This window comes from Pungitius pungitius, chromosome 8 (assembly GCF_949316345.1).
Source record: "Pungitius pungitius chromosome 8, fPunPun2.1, whole genome shotgun sequence".
NCBI classification, from domain to species: domain Eukaryota; kingdom Metazoa; phylum Chordata; class Actinopteri; order Perciformes; family Gasterosteidae; genus Pungitius; species Pungitius pungitius.
The window spans coordinates 3,052,613-3,074,241 of NC_084907.1; the positions used below are offsets into that span (position 1 = coordinate 3,052,613).

General features: G+C 47.9%; 1 protein-coding gene across 2 annotated transcripts; it reads right to left on the minus strand.

The window, feature by feature from the left end:
• Positions 1–488: 488 nt before the first annotated feature.
• tasora (transcription activation suppressor a) lies at positions 489–21,418 on the minus strand. Of its 2 annotated transcripts, none has more exons than XM_037490611.2 (29): positions 20,952–21,418; positions 19,098–19,243; positions 18,223–18,315; positions 17,823–17,895; positions 17,604–17,695; positions 16,852–16,983; positions 16,404–16,534; positions 15,946–15,977; positions 15,743–15,848; positions 15,548–15,651; positions 15,185–15,288; positions 14,911–14,983; positions 14,686–14,760; positions 14,309–14,505; positions 13,944–14,222; positions 13,655–13,838; positions 13,274–13,402; positions 12,880–13,034; positions 12,529–12,721; positions 11,713–12,207; positions 10,001–11,322; positions 9,574–9,696; positions 8,984–9,143; positions 8,728–8,836; positions 8,260–8,438; positions 8,020–8,169; positions 7,029–7,824; positions 5,890–5,983; positions 489–2,059 (listed from the first exon to the last, which is right to left on the minus strand). In XM_037490611.2, exons 1-29 carry the CDS (start codon positions 21,238–21,240, stop codon positions 1,685–1,687), a joined length of 6,390 nt encoding a protein of 2,129 aa, XP_037346508.2. In that variant the 5' UTR covers positions 21,241–21,418; the 3' UTR covers positions 489–1,684. The 2 variants fall into 2 exon arrangements, with proteins under 2 accessions (XP_037346508.2, XP_037346507.2); XM_037490610.2 differs by having other exon boundaries at positions 1,927–3,037.
• Between the last annotated feature and the right edge of the window lie 211 nt (positions 21,419–21,629).

Genomic DNA, 21,629 nt, shown 5'->3' on the forward strand with positions numbered 1-21,629 from the left:
CATTGACCCGTCCACATCGGTGTCATCATCATCATTTTTCACACTGAGATCTGAGGTTTTCATTATATATATATTAATATTCAGATAAATGACACGCCTCACAACTAACAGTGTTCACATCGCTGTGGAAGGAACCCTCCGGAGGATTAAAACACTGTTATTGTTGTTATGTTCCTTGGTGAAAGTCGGAGAACCGAACGCTCGAGTCATCAAAAACATTTGAGAAAGCACATTTCAGATTTCAATGAGGTGGATGCAGAGAAAGATTTCAAAACAAAGACTTCTCAGACGGTGAAATCCTGGCCGTGCTGGAAAATAGCAACACCTTCAAATGAGGCCAGTGGATGAGCTCTGTTCTGCAGCTGTTCGATCCGTGGGGAACAACATCTGGATGCAAGTTTGCTGGTTTACAGGCAACTTTTAATACAAAAAATGGTGGGGTAGAAAATGTTTTTTTTTCCTTTCTTTTTTAAGTTAAAACAAATGTGTTACATGGTCACTTTCCTACTGTACATACAACAGCAACTAAACACAAACAGCTCCCAGGAAGACAGACAAAAACATTCAGAAGAAAACAAAGAAATGAAAAGCTCACTGGAAGAAGTATAAGGCAGTCACTCTCTCCTATTCCTTTACAACTCGTTTTTGTAAAATTCTTTCATATCATCAGGAGTCCACTTCAAGAATCAGGGTGCGCGTTGGTCCCTCCCACGATGCAAAATTAAGAAATAATCGGCTCAAAAGGTTCCTTTAGAGAAAGCAGAACCAGAAAGTCCAAAACCGTCAAACTGAAGGAGGAAAAAGCCGGAAATTGAATCCATCGAGTGGCTTCGAAACATTTAGTTAATGCTCTCAGAGCAACTGCTACTTAGTTTACCATCCGTTCAGGGAGGAGAGAATTCAAAGCACCGTGACATATCAAGAGGTCAGTCCAAGTCCGAGTGAGAAAAAAACCCCATCTAGAACTAAGAATGAACTCTTCCATTAGAGTGGAAACAAAGTAAAACAGCTCCAAATTAGAGACATGGACGGAGCTTCTGTCTCTTCTCTTATCCAAGTTGTTCAATACAGAATTATTCCAGTTGGGCACCAATCAACTTTTGTGAGAAAATTGCTCAATTGTATTGTGCTTTTTCGCACCGTTTCGGCTTTACTCCTCAGCCGGTCGTTTCAGTCAATCAAGTAATCGACCAATCAAATGGCGGTATTCCCAAAACAAGACGGTGACGAAAGACTTGCAATATTGGGTTGTTACAAATCCTACGACTCCGGAAGCGTATCGACTTTAATGGAACAATGACTATTACTTCACACCTAACTGACGTCGGTTCATAAAAAAAACATTTTAAAAACAGCGATTCCTCTCCGTTGTAGCTTTGAGCAAAGCGGTGACAGCGCATAGGTTCGGATCCCACGTGAGACCGTAGATGCATACCCTCAATTCTCCAGCCCCCTTTTCTACATGAGGCCGAAATGCCAAACAAATAAATAATAAAAGCAAAATATTTTTGCCATTCTTTCTAGGAGCCGAATACATGAACCAAGACTGACGTGTCCAGGAAAGCGCGGCACATGCCGTAAACCCTGGTTTAACAGCAAAATAAAGAGCTTCAGTTTGGTGCCTCCTTCCAACAACGTAGCAGCTGTTCGTCACCTGATGGTCGAGATGGTTTCAGGAATGTTTCTACATCCCATTGAAGCCTCCTCCACTCGCCCCCCCTCTGTACCTTCTGACACCCTGACCTGCAGGGTTGTAGTAACTGCCCAGCAGTGGAGGACCCCTCATGTCCCCGCTGGCCTGTTGGAGGCCCCAGACCAGCGCCGTGGCGCTTGTGGGGCCCGGGCCCAGGCCCAGGCCCAGGCCCCCTGGCCAGCGAGGCATGGGCCCCAGGAGTCCACCTCCGAGGGGAGCCAGGGGGCCTCGGTTGGGGAATCGAGGCGGGTAGGGGGTCTGCAGGAGGCCGGCGCCCCTTCGCTGCTGCTGGCTGTTGGGCAGTTGTTGCCGGGGCGACGGAGTCGGCTGGCTGTTCAGTTGGTGAAGAGGTCGAGGGTTCTGGATCTGTTGTAGACGGGGCAGAGCAGGATTTGGGTTGCATTAAGCCGACTGACGGTTGAGGGCATTTCCTCTTGAGAAAGCAAGGGTTAGTATTTTTAACATTTTGGAGGATTGTAGAAAACAGGGGACTTTGGATGAGAGGATGGTAGAGACACAAATAGACAAGAGACATTTCTTTCAATAGACCACGCAATCTATTTAGGTTTAATTACCAAAATAAAAAGCAGGTACAAAATATACAAACACAAACAATATGCCTGCTGTTCCCTGATTGAAGCAGGTTTCCTTTATCAAGTGCTGGATCCGTTTCAGAGTCCGTCGTCCGTGTCTTTCTTTGTTACTTCTTTGTGTTCAAGGAGAGCTGATGGGTTTCCACCCTTACTAAAGGGAAGGGTGTATTTTTTTTGTACATATGCTTCAAATAACGAAACATATATACGTGGCAATTTATAGAATGGATTGTTTAAAAACTGAAAATACGCCAGCAATGTCAAGTTTCCTCATTTCGGAGCACAGCTCGGCTTCTGTTCCGTCAGTCGAACAGAGCCTCTCGACTCGTCTGGTCATGTCTCATCTCTTGCATCCTGCCCCGGCGATCCTTGTATCATCTGAGGAGGTCTGGCCGGTTGTTAGGATGCACAACCTCGCCCCGTTCTTCGTCTGGACCTCGCACCAAGGCCCTTCCTTGTGGTTATAACAGGTAACTCCACAGGCCACCCGCTTGGGACCCCTTTCATTTGGCGGCGCCATGCCCACGAAGACAACAGTACTGTTGGCCTTGATTTCCAAATACTGGTTGCCAAGCTTGAGGAAAGGCAGCCGGTCCGGGGTCCATCCTGGTCTGGCATAGGAAATATCCTTCCAGGCATTGGGATTCCACAGATGTTGAGAGTGGAATTTCTGCCCCTTGCGGTTGTACAGCTGCAGGCGCGGTGTGCAGCTGTTGGCTGAGCCTCGCTGAGCAGTCGGGTCCAGTTGGGTCTGTGGAACATAATCATGGAGGGTCCCTTTCTGTCCGTGCAATGTTTACAGATGAGGGCGCTGAAAGAGGCTGTCATTATCTGCCCCTCTCAAGCCCCCCTCTGGTAAAGGTATAGTTGCAAAGTAGAACATTAGATCAGTGTAAAACTACTGCGTTATACCGTTTTATAAGCCACTGTGAAGTGGAGTAGTTTCACCACGATACACTGCATTACTCCTGCTCTACTTATCCCGCCCCTTTTTGACGGGTGTTCTCTCTACTCTCAAATCCCCTCATGAGCAGTTGGGGCCTTTGGAAGAAGGCAATGGAGGTTTCACCGCCTGTCTTATGTTCTTGGTCTTTGGCTACTCTCTGAGCTCTTCCATGCATGAATGCAGGTAACAATTGGGCTAAAGAGAAATTGAGGGACCGCAACCCAAAGGGAACTTTTCCATTGGGAGATTGCTTTCCTTTTTCTTTTGGGAAAGACAAACCTCCTTGAGGAGCATTCATTCATCACTCAGAGCTGACCACACTAATGGATCACAAGCCATTGAAGGAATAAAACACCTGTTGGAAAACCTTGTATGGTGTCCCCTCGTTGCATTTGAGAGACCCGTCTGAATATATCTAAAAGGACATCCAGAACCTCTGCTGGAGACAGTTTATAATAAATGGGCATCTTTATGGACAACCATGAACAGAATCAGTCTCCCAGCAGGGGGTTGGTAGCTTGGGAACAGGCTCTTCTGGTCATATGTGCCCTGAGCTCTCTGCAGGGTGTCATTTAGAGTGGTTGTGTTTGAGCTCCAGAATACAGATTATGGGTAACTTCATGCTCATGGAGTTCTTACCTGGTCATCCAGGATTGAATTGAGTAAGAGTCTGAACTAGGCTATTCCTCTATGGATAGAGGGGTAAAACATGCTTGAGGTGGACTCCTTTATGTCAGTTCTGTCTGGTGCTCCCAACTGAATGGGTACGGTTCCCGTTTGAGGATAAATCTTCCAGGTGTTCTCCTGGGAATCGGCCTATTGATACCAGCGGTGGAAGGCGAGGGCCAGTGAAGCGCTGAGCAGCTCCCATGTTCGGGTCCTTAAACCTTGGTACATTTTTGCAAACTAAGATTGAATGAACTCATTTGGACATTTATATATTTTAGACCCAAAGTATTGAACTTGTCGATGCCCTTGTTTGTGTCTTATGGCACGTCTGTTATCCATGATTTGGCGAGCGTTTCCACCGCCAACAGTACCCTTACTTTATAGGCGTGGTGTATTCCAGAAAGTAGTGGTAACGTCACTTGATATGCCTGGTATTGGACGGAAAGTAGATTGACGTCATTCGATCGCGCGAAAACTGAAAGCTAACCGCAAACAACAATGGAGACATGCAGCCAATCCTGTTCTTGCTTTTCGATATGTGGCTGTTAAAGTAAATGCTGCGCGGCGACATTGTTGCGACGGTGTTGTAGTTTAAAAATAGCGCCTCGTGTGTTGCCTTTCCCCTTGCGGCACGCGCAAATGACGACACTCTTTCAACCAATCAATGTTCTGCAGTGAGTCTAGCTCCACCCTTTAGTACCAAACAACTGTGCCAGGTACCCCAACGGAAGGGTACCCAAAAGGTGGTACAGTTTGGATTTTTAGTACTTTTCTCAACTTTTGGCAGTGGAGACACAAATAAAAGGGTACCGACCAGACCCGTACCGCTCAGTGGAAAGGTGAAGAGGACAACATGGGTCGACTTTGACTGTATTCCCCACAGGGATTTCCCCTCCACTCATAACCTTGCCAGTGAGCGCATGCTGCCTGGAGGATCCCCTCCCTTTTCTCCCACAGCTAATCTGAGATTTTCCAGCATACCCAGTAGCCTGGGAAGGACCCTTTACAGCCATGAGTATGTGTCATGGATTTCCCAGTTCCTCCAGATTTAGAGAAAACTCTTTTTGTCCTTTTATCAGGTATTTACTGGGTGCTCTTTGAATACTTTCTAGATGCGGTTGCACATTTTCCCTTTGAGCCCACATTTACAACACCAGGTTACTCTCCATAACTATTAGTGGTGTCCCTGTTTGGACGCCACTAATAGTTAAGAAGTTGTGACAACATGTGCACTGCTTAGAAACACAATCTGTCCTCAGGCTCCTAACAAGGTCTCATTAAGAGGCAACGCATTTATAGCAGTCATTGCCCATGTTGGAGAAAGAACTAACTAACAGCAGGGTGATGTTGACATCTTCCTGCTGTCCTCGTGACCACTTTGCTCTCCGCTCTCCATCATTCGATGGCTGTGTTTGACGTGCCAACAGCGCCCCCCCACATTTGGCCAGGACGTTTTCTACTGTCTTTCAGGGACACAATGGTGATCCTCTGCGGACTGTGTGCCGTGCAGGGTAACGTTAGATGTTGAGATGGAAGTAGCCTAGCAGCTAGCTTAGCATAGCAACGCTTGAAGGCGTCCGTATGTCACTCGCCCCCCTTCTGTTTGACATATGGAGGAACTCTTCTGGACAATTATCTTCTGTATGTCGCGCCCTTGTTTGTTTTACTTCAAATACAAAAAACTACCGTCCTACTTTCTCCGATGTGACTGACTGCAGCTGTTGGCCGTTTCGTTTCCGGGTTCAACTTGGTTTACTTCTGGTCTTAGACCGGCGTTAAGCGCGTTCATATATTTTAATCTCGGCCACATTAAATTGCATAGATTAACGTGTTTATGTTGAAGGCCTAGTTTATAGATCTGCAGCCACACTGCAGTACTTGTTAATGCCCACATTGATATCCCCGTCAGATTCTTGGATCTAGATGTCTGATTCCATCAGAACCGGTTGCTTTGATGGTCTGTTAAAACTCCTGATACTTCCTGTTACCTTGGTGCCACTGGCAGTGCTGTTGCCAGGTGGTGGTGGTGGTGGTGGTGCTCCCTCTTCACCTATCGGCTGTTCTTGGCCCAACTGTGTCTCTCTGATAGAAGGAAACAAGAAGAGGTTCAGCCGCACATGACAATCGGACAAAGCAAACATTGACTCTTCTTCCTCCTCTGCTTCATCGTGATGAGCAGCATCCCGAAAATCTATCCTGTACCCAAGAAAGTTGGTTCTGACACAAGTTGTAAATGTGAGATTTGGCTGCACATCCATCCTCTCATGGAAAAACTGGAAGGCAAGACTGAAAGCGTGCACAGGTCAGGTCAAGTGCAATCGGCGGAGGGGGACGAGGTCGTTCACCAGCGCTGTGCCGGTAGATCCCTTCCATTGGTAAAAATAATCACGCCAGGTCACCACGCATGCGCGGACGAGAGGCTCGTTGTGTTTTTTTCTTCTTCTATGGATTAGTTTTGTGCTCCCGGTATGCAACGAACAGTTTGGTTTGTTCGGTTTGGTTACGCTCGTAATTATAATTTGGGCAAACTGCCCGAACGTGACACAGGTCCGACTGCAGTGAGGAAGGACATTTGCCTTTTGTGACGAACCATCTGTGGTTCTCCTCACTAGGAGGAGTACCAGTGGAACGGCCATGTGGCTTGAGGACATTGGAGCTATTGTACCTGCTAGGTACAATCAGCCATTTCTAGGTAATTCAATGACTTCTCCAGCTTATTGGTAAACTCTGTTTTTACTTGCTGTACAACCTCCACCATGTACAGCAACGCCTTCGCCCAACAAGTGTTAAGGCGTCTAAATAAGACAAGCAGGCTGCTTCATAATGAAAAGTCCAAAATCAGCCACATTCAGCCAACTTGATGAGAGGAAATAGTTATCCTTTTATCCTCCTCTCCCTGGAGGGTCGTGGGAAATTACTTCTTCCAAAAGGTCCACCATTTGTGCCTTACATGACATCACAGTAAGGAAACAGTGTGTGGGTCATCGTCACATATTTCTTTAAAAGAAGGTTCATCAAAAGCTAGTGAAAAGCAGGATGACAAGGGACCCGTTAGAATGTTACATAAATGAAAATAGAAAACCCTACAAATGAAACTTTAGATGAAGGCCAGTAATCTTTAACTAACCTCAATGCGTTAGTCCTGGGACCCTCTACAGGACAAGCTGTGGTACTGTAGGAGGCTGCAGCATATTGAGCTGCTGTGGGAAGGACAGGTACTCCTGGTGGATTCTTCTCCCTCCCGTCGCTGGTGGAGCCCGTCTGGATACTCGGTCTTGTCGCTGTGCTTTGGTTGGACAAAGAAGGAGTCGTCTCACCATAACCTGGATCCCCGTTTCTTCCCACTCTTACTGGAGAACCATCTGAGGGATGTCCAGCATCTCCTTCACTTCCTCCACATCGTCGTCCTACGGCGTGAGTCAATGCTCCGCCCTTTGTCCCCATATCCTCAATCTGTTCCTGGTGCAATGCTGAGTGAATCATGTCCAGAGTCACTGCCACTGCGTTCTTGTCTTGAGTGACCTTCTCCGACTCGGTGGGGCCTCCTTGAGCTAAAAGGGGTGTGGAGTGACCGCTGCCACCACCGACATTAGGAAGGAGGTTTGTAAAGGAGTTGATGTACGACTCCGCCCGAGCGTCCAACTGCTGCTGCAACTGCGCCTTACGCTCAGCCCGCAGCTGAGAGATGGCGAGTCGGAGAACCTCAAAGTCTGTGTCTGAATGTTGCGGCAAAACCTCCTTAAAGGAGGCGTCTGGGACGAGCTGGTCAGACCAATGGGGGAAAGCAGGAGGGGTGGAGCCGCACTGCAGGGGAAGATGGGGTTGGTCGTAGGAGGGGAAGGGACGAATGTGTTCTGAGAAGACAGAGGGAGAGCGTTCAGAGCCCGACACAGAGGCGCTACGGGTCAGATGCCTCCCGAGACCTGAGGGCAGAAGAGAGCATTGAGCAGAACACCAGGGGAACAAAAAGGGAGGAACCGTAGAGGAGAATAAAGTTTTAAAAAGACAAGTTCTGCTGTTTCAGCATAGACATTGTGTCTAATAAGATGTAATCTCCACTTCAAGCTCTTTCTTTGAACTGGATGTTCTAATTTAAATGAAATGTTCGACATACTGACCTTTGGGACCCAGCATGTCATCTATGATTGGCTGCCTGTCCTTGATGTCATGGTAACCAACTAGTCCGGTGAAGTTGTGCAGAATTTCGTTAATACTTGCCACGATGATGCCGCTTCTGGAGTGGCCAGAATACATCTCAATACCACGAACTGAGTAAAATGAATTAGACAAAGTAGGAACATCAGTGTTACAGATCAACAGGTGAAAGAAGTTTTCAAATCTCAGGTGACTGCACATACATGTCAGGAAGACTGTGTGTCGGTACTGTGTGTGTTGGGCCTGGATTTCCATCAGACACTCCAGGTCAGGCGACTGATGGTTTGTTTTGTCGCAGTTATGGTATGGGAGGAGCTCAACGATCTGCCGCTTCTGATAGGCCGACAGGACTTCCAGTAGGTCGGCTGCATCCCTCCGGAACCTGACAACGGAGTCAGAACACTCGTAACACATTTGTAGGATTTAAAAAAGGAAATCACACCCCTTGTGAGAGGGGATAAATCTGGAATCAATGTGATATTGAGAAAAAAAAGGGAATAACCACTTGTTTTCCCCAAAATCAAATGAATCAAAATAAATCATGAACTATGCATAAAGTGATGTACACAAGAAGACTGTAAATGTAGATGTGGTGTAGCTAAAAGGTTAAGAGTGTTTATCACGTGTGTGTTGCGCTCCAGTTTTCTGCGGTGAGAACACAGCATCAGTACCTGGCTTGCTCTTTTAACTTCTTGTGGGTTTGCCAGTGAACCTTCCACCTCCAGACGCTGTGTGGGGAGCTGTGCTGCTCCAGGACCACCAGCAGGGAGGCCAGTTGATCTGCAGAACAACATCTCATCAACACGTCAGCGAGGTAGATTCCCTACTAAGCATTAGTCCCCTCTTTGAAACGACAATAGAAATTGTTCTATCGAAAGACTGGTCTATACTATAATACTGGTATTAGCCATCTAATCGCTGATTTACCGCGAGTGATGAAGTCCGGATTAAGAACAAACTCGTCCGAAACGATGCAGCCTCCGGAGACCAAAAGCTCTTCGCAGCAGTTGTTTCTGATGTCGTCCAGGTCATTGATTCCCACAAACACCACAGAGGCGTGTCGCTTCAGAGACAACAGACCCGGGATCTGATGTGCACAAAAACACATCAACACAGCCTCACGTCACAAATGAGCCGCAAATTAATGTTTTTTTCCACCCTTCAACAGCACGTTGTCTCATTATTGGCCATTGACACCACAAACAAAGACAAATCCGAGTGTCTGGAGGCTTCTGCACAAATATGAGTCCCAGATGAGCTCGAGACAATGAGTCCTTTGAGCTCATCTCCAACGTCCTGTGAGATCTACCCATCACACTACATATCAACCAAACTAAAAAAAACTAAAAACACAAACTGTTGGTCAGTGGAGTCGTGACAGCTAGTGAAAGAAATAAAAAGGATGAAGTGTCCTTATTTAATCCCCTTGGGGAAATTTATTCTCCGCATTCCACCCATCCCAGACACCAACCGCTCTACTCCATGCGTCGCGGTTGCACTATATTATTCAGACGTACCTTGTGTAGCTGTCCAGCTATGTCTTTGTTCTTAATGATGACCAGCAGACGGTTTGCAGAATTTTCTTGATTCAGGAAGTCCACAGGACTCTGCTCTGTTTTGCCCTGCTTCAACAGGTATTCCTACAACACAAAAATAACCCTACTTCAACATGGTCCAACAGCTACATCTCATTTTTTAAGATGGCCAAGAATCAATCAAAGCCAAGAAAGAAGAAGTGAACTAATATGTAATTCATGCATATTTGGAGTGTGATTGCTTTCTGGGACGAGATCAGAGGCGCCTGGGCCCGGCTGTCCTCTAAAAGAATGTCAATAACAGAAGCCTTAAATGATACAAAATATCGCTTAAAAGCAATGAATGTGGACGTACGTTTGTGTGCTTGTGTGTCAGTGCTCATCCATTCCACGCTGCTAATGACGTTACCTTGACCTCGTCGTGGACCCGGTCCCCCGCCTCGCCGCTGTGGAGGTAGAACTGCGCGGAGTTTCTCTTGACGTCTTTGAAAATCTTCAGCAGGTTGTTGAACACCTCCGGCTGCAGCCGGCTGATCAGGGAGCTCAGGGAGGCGGCCGGAGGGACGGGGTTTTCGGCGGGCAGGTGGAGGAACTCAGAGGCCAGACCGGAGATCCGGTCGGGGGTGTGGGGGGGTTCGGCCAGGGGCTTGGAGATGCCGCAGAGACCTTTAAACGTCACCTCACTCCCAACTTCCGCAGCAGGGAGACAACGTGCAGAGCTGGGGTCTTGTCTGCCGTGAGCGACTGAAATCTCCAAAGCGTGACCTTGTTGTGGTTTCAGCGCTGATTGTGATGACTCGTTCCGAGGCGGCGAGCGGACGGAAGCGCTGGTGGGTTTGGAGCCGGAGCCAGAACCAGACTTTGAGGTAGTGACTGATAAAGTGACATGAGAGACCGGGGGGTTCGTGTTAGCAGCATCAGGAACCTGTTTGGTGACCGTGTGCGGCTGCCAGGGCACGCCTCCTCGGGAGGTTGCGGGACTCTCAGCAGCTGTCGGCTCACCGCCGGTTTTATCCTTCCCCGCTCGGATACTGGACACAAACTGGCTAACGCTGCTAGCCAGCGCGGAGTCAACGTCGGTCCCGCTAGTGCCGGCTTTGTGGGCCGGAGAGGTGTTCTCGAACTCCGTCAGCATGCCGTTAATGCCGTCCTGCAGCGAGCAAACGTAGTCCTGCACCGGGGGGCAGGGGTTGTAGAAGGTCACATACTGTGAAAATGTGCGTTGGAGTGTGTGTGGAAGTGCGGAGGTCTCCGTGTTTGAGGTGGAGTGCGGGGGCGGGAAGCTGTAATGGACACTGTGCTGTTGCAGGAGGAGCTGAATCTCAGAGTAGAAGTCACTCAGCTGTTTGTCGACCACAGAGTCGAGGCGAGATGGAGGTAAGAAGGACGGAGAGAACAAAGCACCACCTACCGGTTCCTTCTCTTCTGCTTTTTGCTCCTTACCACTAGCTACCACAGGTGTCATTTCCACTTCCTCTTCTTCTCCCACACGGGTTCGCAGGGTCTGAACCAGCAGTGTTTCTTTTTCCTGAACTACGATGTCTGCTTGTACCTCCCTCAACCCCACTGTTTCCCTCCCTGAATTTCCCTTCTCTCTCTCAGTGGGTGGTGGTGAGGGGCTCGGCCTCCTCTCTGGAGCCGGAGGAAATGACGGCTGGATGGATACAGGAACAAACGGCTCGTCACTCTTTTCTTTCCCCCAAGGTCTCTCTTCCACGCCTTTAGGCAGTCCTGCAGGAGGGTGAATACACAACAGATGCATCCTGAGTAAATACAAAATAGATCACAACTTAAGTCCTGACTGCTGGCATCATTCATCGTGCAGGTGCTCAAACCCTAAAATGAACCATTATCTTTGTGGGTGGAGAGGAATTCAGGCAAACGTCCACAGGTGACAAGGGGCCAGCTGTGGACGACCATTCCCCAAAAACTGTCTCTGGTCTCCCAGAACATCTGAAATGACTGACTAATTTCTTTATAAAAATACTCAAGCACAGACTTAAATTCCACCAATTTGTAAAGCATCAGTTCATAAATGGCTAATACCACGGACATGGCAGTCAAAGCTTTACAGTTTAAAGCTTAAACAGATGCGACATGCATCCCGGAGAGTGAGGTTACCTGCAAACCCCCCAGAGGCTGTGGGTGCTAACTGCTGCACGTTAGCACCGCTGTGGGCCTCATTAAACGGGACAAGCTCAATCGGCTCTGCGGACTGGCCCCGCGGTAGAAAGGTGGGGCGGCCAAGTGGCAGCGCCAGGCATCGGGAAGGGGAGGGGATGTGGTTGGGCCGTGGAGACGGGGGAGGGCTGGGCTCCGGGGACGGGCACTGAGACGGGGACGGCGGTGGACTGGGCTCTGGAGACGGGCACTGGGAGGGGGACAGAGGGGGGCTGGGGTCGGGTGACGGGCATTGGTAGGGGGAGTGCGGGGGGCTGGGCTCGGGAGATGGGAACTTGAGGGGGGAGGGGGGAGAGCTTCGCTCAGGGGACCGGGTGGGGCTCTGCCTCCGAGGTTTGGTTGTCGCGGCGATGCTCGTTGCCGTGGCGAGGTGCTGGAAGCGGGGGTCCTGAGGGATGTTCCTGTCTCTGTGGGTGTACCTCTGCGAACAAACACCTGCAGACAAGAGTTTAAGTCAACTTTCATTCGCCACTCGGGTTAATTCTGTGAATTTGCAATCGGGTCCGAAGAGGGGAAGTAACATAGTTTCCCTGTGAAAAGAAGCAGCAATGTGGTCACCTTTTGCTTAAACGCTTTCCTTTACTTCTCTATTTTGCCTAGTTTGTTTTCTTCATGTGAAAATGGGATGGATAAAAGCTGGTGTTAATGTTTGTATTAACTGAATACGGGAGAATGCTTTGTTTGCCAATATGTATTAAAAAATAGGTAAAAACTAATGACAACTAATTGATGTTTATCCTGAGTGAGCAGGCAGACCTGTGATGGGGATTAGGACCCAAGGGATCTCCCACTGGATGTGTTCCTCTTCTTTTTCATATGCTCCTGCTCTCTGCTCGAGCCCTCCTCCTCCTCCTCCTTCTCTAGCTGCTCCTCCGTGGTGATTCATCTCCCCGCTGTGGGAGCTCGGGCTGAATCCCTCCAAACTACTGACGCTGCCCGCCGCCTGCTCCTAGACACACATTCATTTAGAATTATTTTGTATTGCTACTTTAGCTTGATTATTTGAAAGAACATTGTGTTGTGTTGAGGCTTAAAAGCCGGAAAGAATGACGGACTAATTAACAGCCTCAGTCTATTGTACACCACGATGATGTGACGCTCAGTTACCTCCAGCTCTTGCTGCTTCCTCAGGTCAATGTCACAGTTGGTGGGCAGACCCAGCTTTGTCGCCAACCTATCCAAAGGAGAGGATTCTCTCTGCGCCTCCTCTCGCACCTCACCAACACTCCGATTGGTGGTTCCTCCTGCAGCCTGGTTGAGGTCTGTTAGTGGAGAGACGTTCGTTTAACGAGCTGCATTTTCTAAACACTGTAACCTGAGATGCACCAAAAACAAAAGGTTCCATTATTGTCCCGCTGGCTAACAGCTGATCCCCTGGGGACTCATTTGAAGTCATTTTAACAGCTTGTTTTTATTTTTAAGACAAATTGGACAATTGAACGCTGGCGGTGTAGCAGTTATTTTGCCTTTGTCATGCAGAGAAGTTCCAGCATTCAGTCACCTGTTAGCAGACTAAGCAGTTTCACTGCTGCTTCAGATCTATCTTCCCTCAGGTCAAGGTCCTTCAAACCCAGCAAGCCAATCACAGAAGGGAGAGAAGTAGTTGAATAAGGAGCCTGGCTTCCCTCACCTAGGAGACAAATGAAGAGGGAGAACATTTCAGTGAGCAAACACATTCCCCATTAAACACAACAACTAGAGGAGCAGAGGTGTAAGCAGGATGATCCGCACAAAAATATGTTAAAGCTCTGCTGCGATCTGCATGTGCCTTCATGGAAATAAACAACGATTACATCACAAAAACAATATGACGGTAGTTGAATCTCTAAGAAGTGAAAAGCTTGGCCTCCTGCAGGGGAAACCAAGCGGTTGTCCTTCTCACCGGGAATCTTGCAGAGTCTCCCGGGTTCCTGCGATGCCTTCAGGAACTTCAGCGCTCTCTCTGCAGTCACCTGCTCCAGTTTCCTCTTCCTCCCTGGTACCATTGCCCCTGCTCCTTCCTCCCTCTTCACCTCATTCTCTGCGTTCTTCTTACAGGTCAAAACCAGGTTCACCAGCTGCTGCATCTGAGCGACACAGGAAACACATCGCCGCTCACTGTTGGAATCCAAATCCACACGACACCGTGCAGACTCCAAATCGGTGAAAGGAGATTTGCGTGCTGGACTCACCTTCTCATGTTTGGTCTGTTTGTTTCTAGCGTTGCAGGTCCTCTCCTCCGCCCGCCCTCCGGAGGCCTTCCTCAGCGTTGCCTCCGGCGTCTCCTCTGGGCCGCAGTGCGCCTCCACCATCTGCTTGGCCCGGGCCACCGACAGCTGGTAGAGGGCCGGGCTGTACAGGTAGGAGCGCAGGTAGCCGTCCATGTTCACCTGGTGGTGTTTGGGAGTCGGGAACAGCTGTCTGCACTCGTCCAGCGCCGAGTCGTACTCGCCCATTGGGTACTGTTGGACCTGGAGAGGAAAAGTGTGCTTTGACCCCCCGATGACAAACACGACCCCTGGAGATTTGTGCATTTGAGAATTCAAACCGCTCGTACCGTGCCTTGCTTCAGGCCGGTGAGGTAATCCCGTGCCTGGCGCTCCACACCGGCGGACAGCTCGGGCGGGGGGTTGGCCCGGGCCTTGACCAGGGCATGATGCAGCGCCGGAATGAGCTGGCTCAGCCGCGGCATCACGGCGACACCAGACGTCGCCGGCTCAGTGGCGTCGTGAGTCGAGGAGGCGCACCTTAACGCTACCAGGAAGAAATAGGACAACGTTGATATTTCTTTCAATGCTTCAGTTTGTCTAAAACTACGCAACTGCGATCACTTCCCTGAGTGGAGAAATTAAAGTTGATCAAAACCTGGATGATACAGGATTTGTAAAACCTAAACTATTCACCACACACCCAGGAGGTCCCTGAGCTACTTACTGGGTTTGGCCAGATGTCTCGACTCTCGGAAGACGAACAAGGCCTGAAGACACCTCTTCCAGCTCTCCGCCCTCTCTGAGAACACAAAAACATCACAGCTGTTCCTGGTAGTACGCTGGAGTACATGCTTCCACGAGTCACACCAGGTTCTCGTGGTAAGCTTTACCACAATAACCACATGGCATGTCCAACACGATCCTCTACCCATTTAACCAGCACTCATACCAGAGGGTGTGGCCATCTGAACACTGGACAGCAAGAGGAGAACGCCTCGGTCAGAGAGTGGAATCATCAGAACCTGAAGAGAAAAAGACATTCAACAAAACTCCTTCACATCGTGCCCCTCGGCTTTTCCTTCTGCTTATGTCATCACAGCAAACATTAACATAGGAGTTGGAGGAAATAATCACGTGGGGGAAGATATCTACAAATATACAAAGAAATAACGTGTTGTAGAAGGGCCATCTGAAAGACAAAAGGGGAGGAATTAAACACCCACCACTTTTTTCATCTCCAGTTCCCGCAGCAGGCTCGTCACGCTGGACACAGAGCGACTCCTGTCCGTCATCTCCAGGAGGCTGCAACAATAGCCGCTCTTCACCACTACACACACGACAAAAAGCACACTCTTATTTTGAATATCTGATTGTGTCAGGCGCAAACATTTAAACAATCCAGCGGTGTACACAGAGTATATTCAGCTTTCCCACACATGATGCTTGGCGTTGGTCAATGGTGTAAATGCAGTTTCAGAAATGTTGATTTGAAAAATGAAAGAATTGGATGTCAACACAAAATAACGTCTGTAACTCGGTGCGAATGCATGCGTCCTCAAAGCGGCCGTCACTAGGAGGGCTTTCACCTTCATGGCCGCTGCTGTAGAGGTCGTAGCAGAACAGGTCAGCGGGCAGGAGTTTGGTCGCCTGGTCAAGTCTCATCAACAAACCGATTTCCAACTTCTCCAGTCTGAAGGAGACACACACACAATAAAGCGTGTAAAGGCGTCGTGTGAGACTGGGAGCTCAGAAGGAATTTGTTTGTTCGGTTCAGTACTCACAGTCTGTGGGGCAGGAGGGGCGGGGAGAAGGAGCGCAGGGAGACCTGGAAGAGAAGCCGGTCTCCTTTCACCAAGTCCCCGGTCCACACTGTGAACTGAGTGCGCTCTGGAGGAGAGAGGCGGTGGATTGGCAGCATTAGCAGGTAAAAGAGGAACGCCTATTACGTCCTACATTTGAGGTGCAGTGTGATTAAAGGGCTCACCTTTGCTCCCGTCTGCTGACTGGCTGTTCAACCTGTCAATCAAACAGAGAGAACATGTCCACTCAGGTATGTAAGCTGCAACCAACCAACAAACTAGCATTTCTTTAAATCACATACACAAAAGAACTTTATTGTTACAAAGCGATCATTACGTTGCATAAACCCATGAACAAATTGTAAATTCTTATTTGGAAAACAGATTTATTTGTAATCTTAGAAAGAAGATTATTTATCCCCTTGGGGAAATTATTCTCTGCTTTTAACCCACATGCGGAGCAGTTATGGGTGGGGTGTCTTGCTCAGACATCTGAGGTTTGCGCATGATTCTCAGAACACACAAACATAGATAATATGAAAATATCAGGGATGACTGCAGATAAATTTATTCAATGTGCCACCTAGATTGTTCATTTAAATGTCATAGCGTAACAATACTGCCTTTACCCAGTAGTCCATACCTGATGGGGGCCAGTGGTTTGCTGGGAAGTGAGGAGTCTTTTCCTTTAAACTGGAACGAGACGACGGCGTACGGGCAGACCTGCCGAGGCCGCGGCCGCAGCTCGTCAAAGGAATACTCGTAGAAGTATTGCTGAAATACACAACGGAACATCAGCATACTTGTTGGAGGGAAAACCACCCTTTAAATCACAGAAATTCATCAACATGTTTGTTTGTTTCATAGTATCGACCACGGACCTGTTTAAATAATGATTTTCACCCTCCAAAAAATGAAATCTGTTGAACCACTGATAATGTTCAGTGAAGATGAGTCTGTTTCTCAGTATTTAGTATTAAAAACTAGCGAAAAGCCATAAAACAACCTCCACAATGCAGAGGAGGGCTTAAATAATAATAAACTCATATGTCATATTCATGGAGTATTTGATTGCTTCTGTTGGTCCTTACCTGTGTGAGGTCAAAGGCGCGGTAGGAGGCCAGCGATGTGACTTTGCTGGCGTTCTTGGCGGTGTGGCTGTCGAAGCGAGGCGTTGGATCCAGGAGGTTCTTCATGTTTTCATAAATGCTTTTCACTTTACCCTGAAATACAAAAACGGATTAACATTTTATCAGAGTAAAGAGCGAAGGATTTGAAAGGGAACACCACGATGAGTGTCTGTGTTCAGAATCAACTACCGCCTAACTATATAAAGTAATGCCATTATCCACCGATGCACCATGAAAAAAGGTACAATACATGGTGACATGCTACAACCATGCACTCTGAAGTCTGGGAGCTTTATGGTAAGAAACGCGACGAACACATAAAACAGCCCCAGTCACACAATAACAATCAGAATGGATCAAGCTACAGTTAAACAGGATTATAACAATAACAATGTGTGTTTTTCCTCCCTATGAGTCCCCTGCACTCCTCTTGTCCATCAGCCTGAACTCTGTTTCTTTTTTTATTAACGGTTAAAATACGTTTTCTAGTTGTTGTTGTTGTTAAAATAGTCTCCCAGCAGGAAGAAAAAAGATCAGTCACACGAAGTGAATGAGATCATCTCTCAGAAGTTTCAAGACTTGAAGTGCGGTTAATGCTGGGCAGTAATATACAACGTGTTTTGTGAAGGTATGGCTGGGCTAAGCAGGAGAACGATGCGTTGCACTGCAGCAAAGCAGGAAAAGTTACACGAATGAGCAGCCTACTCATTTACCTTCATCACTTTGAAGATGACGATGTCCCCCGTGACTCCAGGAGTCAGGGGGGTGATCTGGATCAGGTCAGAGTACCTGGACAGGTACACTCCTAGAGACACACACACACACAAAGAAGAAGACAAAACAAAGAACAGAGGAAATCCTCTTTCCAGTGAGAAGGAACAAAGCTCAGAATGAGCAACATATGGATAGAAAAGGTCAAAAACCATAAATACCTTTGATGGGGTTTCCCAGCACTGTGACACGGCTCTGACCCATAAGCAGCCCCTTCTCACAGAGCACAGGCAGCTACAACAGAAACAAGACATTAGACTATAACTCAAGTGGAATATCATTCTTTGACAGTTATTATTATCCCAGTCTTAACCGCTCACTATAATACAGATTCTCTTCATAAGTGATGATGCCTTTAACTCCACGGCACCCAAGTCCAGCCGTTGAGTCATTTGCAAATGAAATGCATTGATATATTTTTTTGGATCCAGGAAAGCCACACAGGTTGTCTGGTACAAACTACCCGCTGCACACTATAAAAGCCTAAATAAAGCAGTTACTCGTCCAGCTGAGACGTCTTTGTCTCCTCTTCTGCGTGTCCCTTTAAACAGCCTATCTCACCGTTACGGAATCAGCCAACAGGAAACAGTAGCTCTGCTCCAGCTCTTTGTCCGTCCTCCCGTCGGCCTTCATCTCCTTCCTCTTCTCCACAAACTGACACACACAAACAAAGCGGGTCACATAGTGAACATTTAAAACATGTCTCCATTTCTCAGAAGGCAAATCATTCATCTATTAATAGATTTAGCTTTTGTTGGAAAAACTGCAATAATGTTGCAGTCAGCAGAGCTTTTACCCTCTTACAAAGACAACTGTACGTCGGGTCAGCTGACAGAAGATGTCTGCACTTAAAATGTCCAGATCACTTCTTGGTAACTTTGTGAGGCAAAGATGAATCACTTGGCGTAAAGAACACAATGGTGTGTATCCAAGGCCAATTACTGGGGCTTGGTGGTGCACAAAGGCCCTCCTGTTTCAGTGTGTTACCGTACAACTATATATTTCAGCTCTGAAGAGCAAAACATAGCCTTGATGGATGATTTGTGTCCAAACTCTAATCTACACTACACAATGTGTACAGAACACTTATGTGATCTCATTTAATTAGGTAGCGAGACACTGATTCCAAGTTTTTCTGGCCGGCCCAGAGAGCACATTTTTGGCCGATTCTCTTTCGTTGTAAGACTGTATATGACAGCAAACAAACACTTTCTAGGTTTTCTATAATGTTAATATAAGCACAACTTCCTTTTCTGGGCAGAAAATTAGAAAGTTGACACGTGGAACCGGATTGTTTTACAACCACAGAGAAATCATTCAGGGTTCCCAGATTAAATGTCAACAAATACGCTCTTCCTCCTCGCTGTCCACACGGACGTTATACCCAAAATCAACCAAAACTATACGACACATACGGAACGGAGGCCTCCTCTCACCTCTTTCTCCAGCAGCTCGCTGTGGACGAGCCGAGGTTTGCTGTAAGTGAAGCAGCCAGCAGAGCCGGTGTCAATGTAGCTGGACGTCAGGATGGTCATCATGTCGTCATACTCCCTGGACTCAGTGGAGATAAACTGGAACAGAGCTGGGAGAAAAGACGCACGTCAGTATGTGCTTACATTCCCTGGACACACCAATAATCGTTCTGAACTTTCTCACTACGGGTGGCACACCTGCTAACCTACATAGCATGTTCGCTTTTATGAAACCCATTAGATCCTACAACCAAGAGGCCTAAATCAAGAGCCTACAACATAAACAGAGTATGTTGACCCCATAACGTTGCAGCTATATGTGATTCACGGCCCTGTTTAAATCTGTCAGCATGTTTTAAAAAATGAGAGGCAACTACACCTACATTTTGAGATGTATAAAACTTGTTAGCCCTTGGTTTGATGTCCTCGGGCTGGAGCAAACTGGACTGTGAAAGCTCGGGGATCCTTCTTTTTAAAACCAGTATATTATAAATCAACAAATCGTGGAGTTCTTTGTGCCAGTAGAAAGCTTTTTGAACAAGATACTTTGGATTCTCACAAGGACATTATGTTTGCAAGAATTTCCACCACAAAAACTATTTCTTTAAGATGCATCTTCATCACAAGAAAAGGTGACCGAAATCAGGGAAACAGTTGCTGAGGCTATGGAGAAGATTTACAGCAACAGCCAAACAGAAGGTGTGGGCATCTGGGGAGACCACCACAGCAGCTGTTAGCCTGCCTCGATTATAACGGGGGCCATGGCAGCTTTTCGGTGCTCAACTCTCAGGAGACAAAATAACCTGTGTGGAGGAGGAGGATGCAGATGGAGCAGAAAACACAGAGAGGTTGGGTGGGGTCGATGTGCAGATCCACTTGTGAATATAGATAAAAATGTAAGGTGATTTTTCAAAACAAGGCGCATCTCAGGCAACAGGGAAGGACCAATGAATTGTCTCCGCTGTCTGTTTTGGGGGGGAATTTAAGTTCTCCAAAAACACCAGTTAAGTCTCTCTTGGTTACAAACACTGACCACAGTGGAAATCTGATTTGTTTGTTGGTTTACATACAAACCTCAAGTAAAAAGGTGTGTCTCCCAGAGGCTTAACCTGCCTCCAGCACACGTATGCAGCTAAACTTCATCTCAACCTACAACTATCCCGACACGCAAGTTAAATGCATCGTTAGTCATTCTTCACTTTGTCAGAAGACACAACTCAATAAAACCGTAAACAGGAGAGTTGCCGTCGCTTAGCTAATGACGTCACTTCGTAACGTCGGCCAAGCAGAGATCAAACCTTTGGACCCGTAGCCGAATACCCCGAAACACAGTTGCAAAATAAAAACAACGGTTGGGTGCCAACTGAAAAACAGACGTCAATCAGCACGTCGTTTAGCCTTAGGGAGCTAACGGCTAGCTAGCATCCCCGACCTGCGTTTAGCCAGTAACGTTTCCTCAAACACACCAAAGCTTGTACAAAATCATTGTATAGTATAGTTTTTAACTGGGTTAATTACAATAAGTATGACGTTGCACGGTTACATTTACGATAGGCATATGGTTACATCGTAGGTTAACTAAAGTTAGTTAATGCTTTTCTCTGCATCCGAGCTGTAGAAACAACAACGTTGACGGTGAACAACACATAAAAGAGCAAACAACATCCATGTATGATGTTTCCAACCAGTTAGATGGAGACTGCAGGGTAACGGTGGTAAAACGCAATCGAATTAACGTTAGTTTATTCCCAAGTAACGTTTGAAACCCACGCGCACAGCCTCCGTGTCCCATGTTGTGATTGCCCCGGACCAACCCACCTCTTTTCTCCTTGGGTTTCCTCGGTATGGGGAACTTCAGCGGCCCCATGGGCATGTACCGCTCGTACACCAACTGCGTGGCCGAGTTGCTCCGCTTCCTCGTCCCGGCGGCGGAGCTCAGTCGGTCGGGTCCGACCGGAGCGTCCCCGGGCGTGTGGACCTCGAACAGGTCGTCCTCGTCCTGCAGGCTAACGCTAGCGCCTCCGACCTCCGCGGCTGCGGCGGCGGCGGCGGCGGACAACCTCCTCGGAGGCCGGGACGACTCCCACCGAGCCGGGCCGTCATCCATTCTCGTCTTTTATCCAAACCAAAACACCCCTCCCGCAGAGAGCGACCGGGGTCTCTTGTCGTCGCCGCCGTTACCTCGCGAACCTGCGGCGCAGGGAGAGGAACCGACACGCTTCGAGGGGATCGCGCGCCATTCTCTTCCTGGAGCTGGAGGTCTTCTTCACTAAGATCCCCGCTGCAGCTGGACGATGAATCAACTGTCGCTCTACCGCCACCTGGTGGACACGGTGAGCACCGTCAGCCTCCATGTGTTTATTATTTATGGGGTTTAGAAAGTAAGCGGCGTGTGATGGTGATGGACTGATGGTGGCATATCCTTTAAAAACATGTTTGCACATGAAAGGTAACAAATCATACGAGGATGCATGCGCTTATTCTTCTACATATTAC

Bases quoted from the DNA above. Each gene is read 5' to 3' on its own strand.
- tasora (XM_037490610.2), bottom strand. From the start codon at position 21,240: ATGGATGACGGCCCGGCTCGGTGGGAGTCGTCCCGGCCTCCGAGGAGG. The intron at 17,696-17,822 runs GTATTTATGGTT...GTGTGTCTCTAG, and splicing joins GCTGGGAAACCCCATCAAAG to GAGTGTACCTGTCCAGGTAC. The intron at 8,439-8,727 runs GTACTGATGCTG...CTCCGTTGTCAG, and splicing joins AAGTTAAAAGAGCAAGCCAG to GTTCCGGAGGGATGCAGCCG.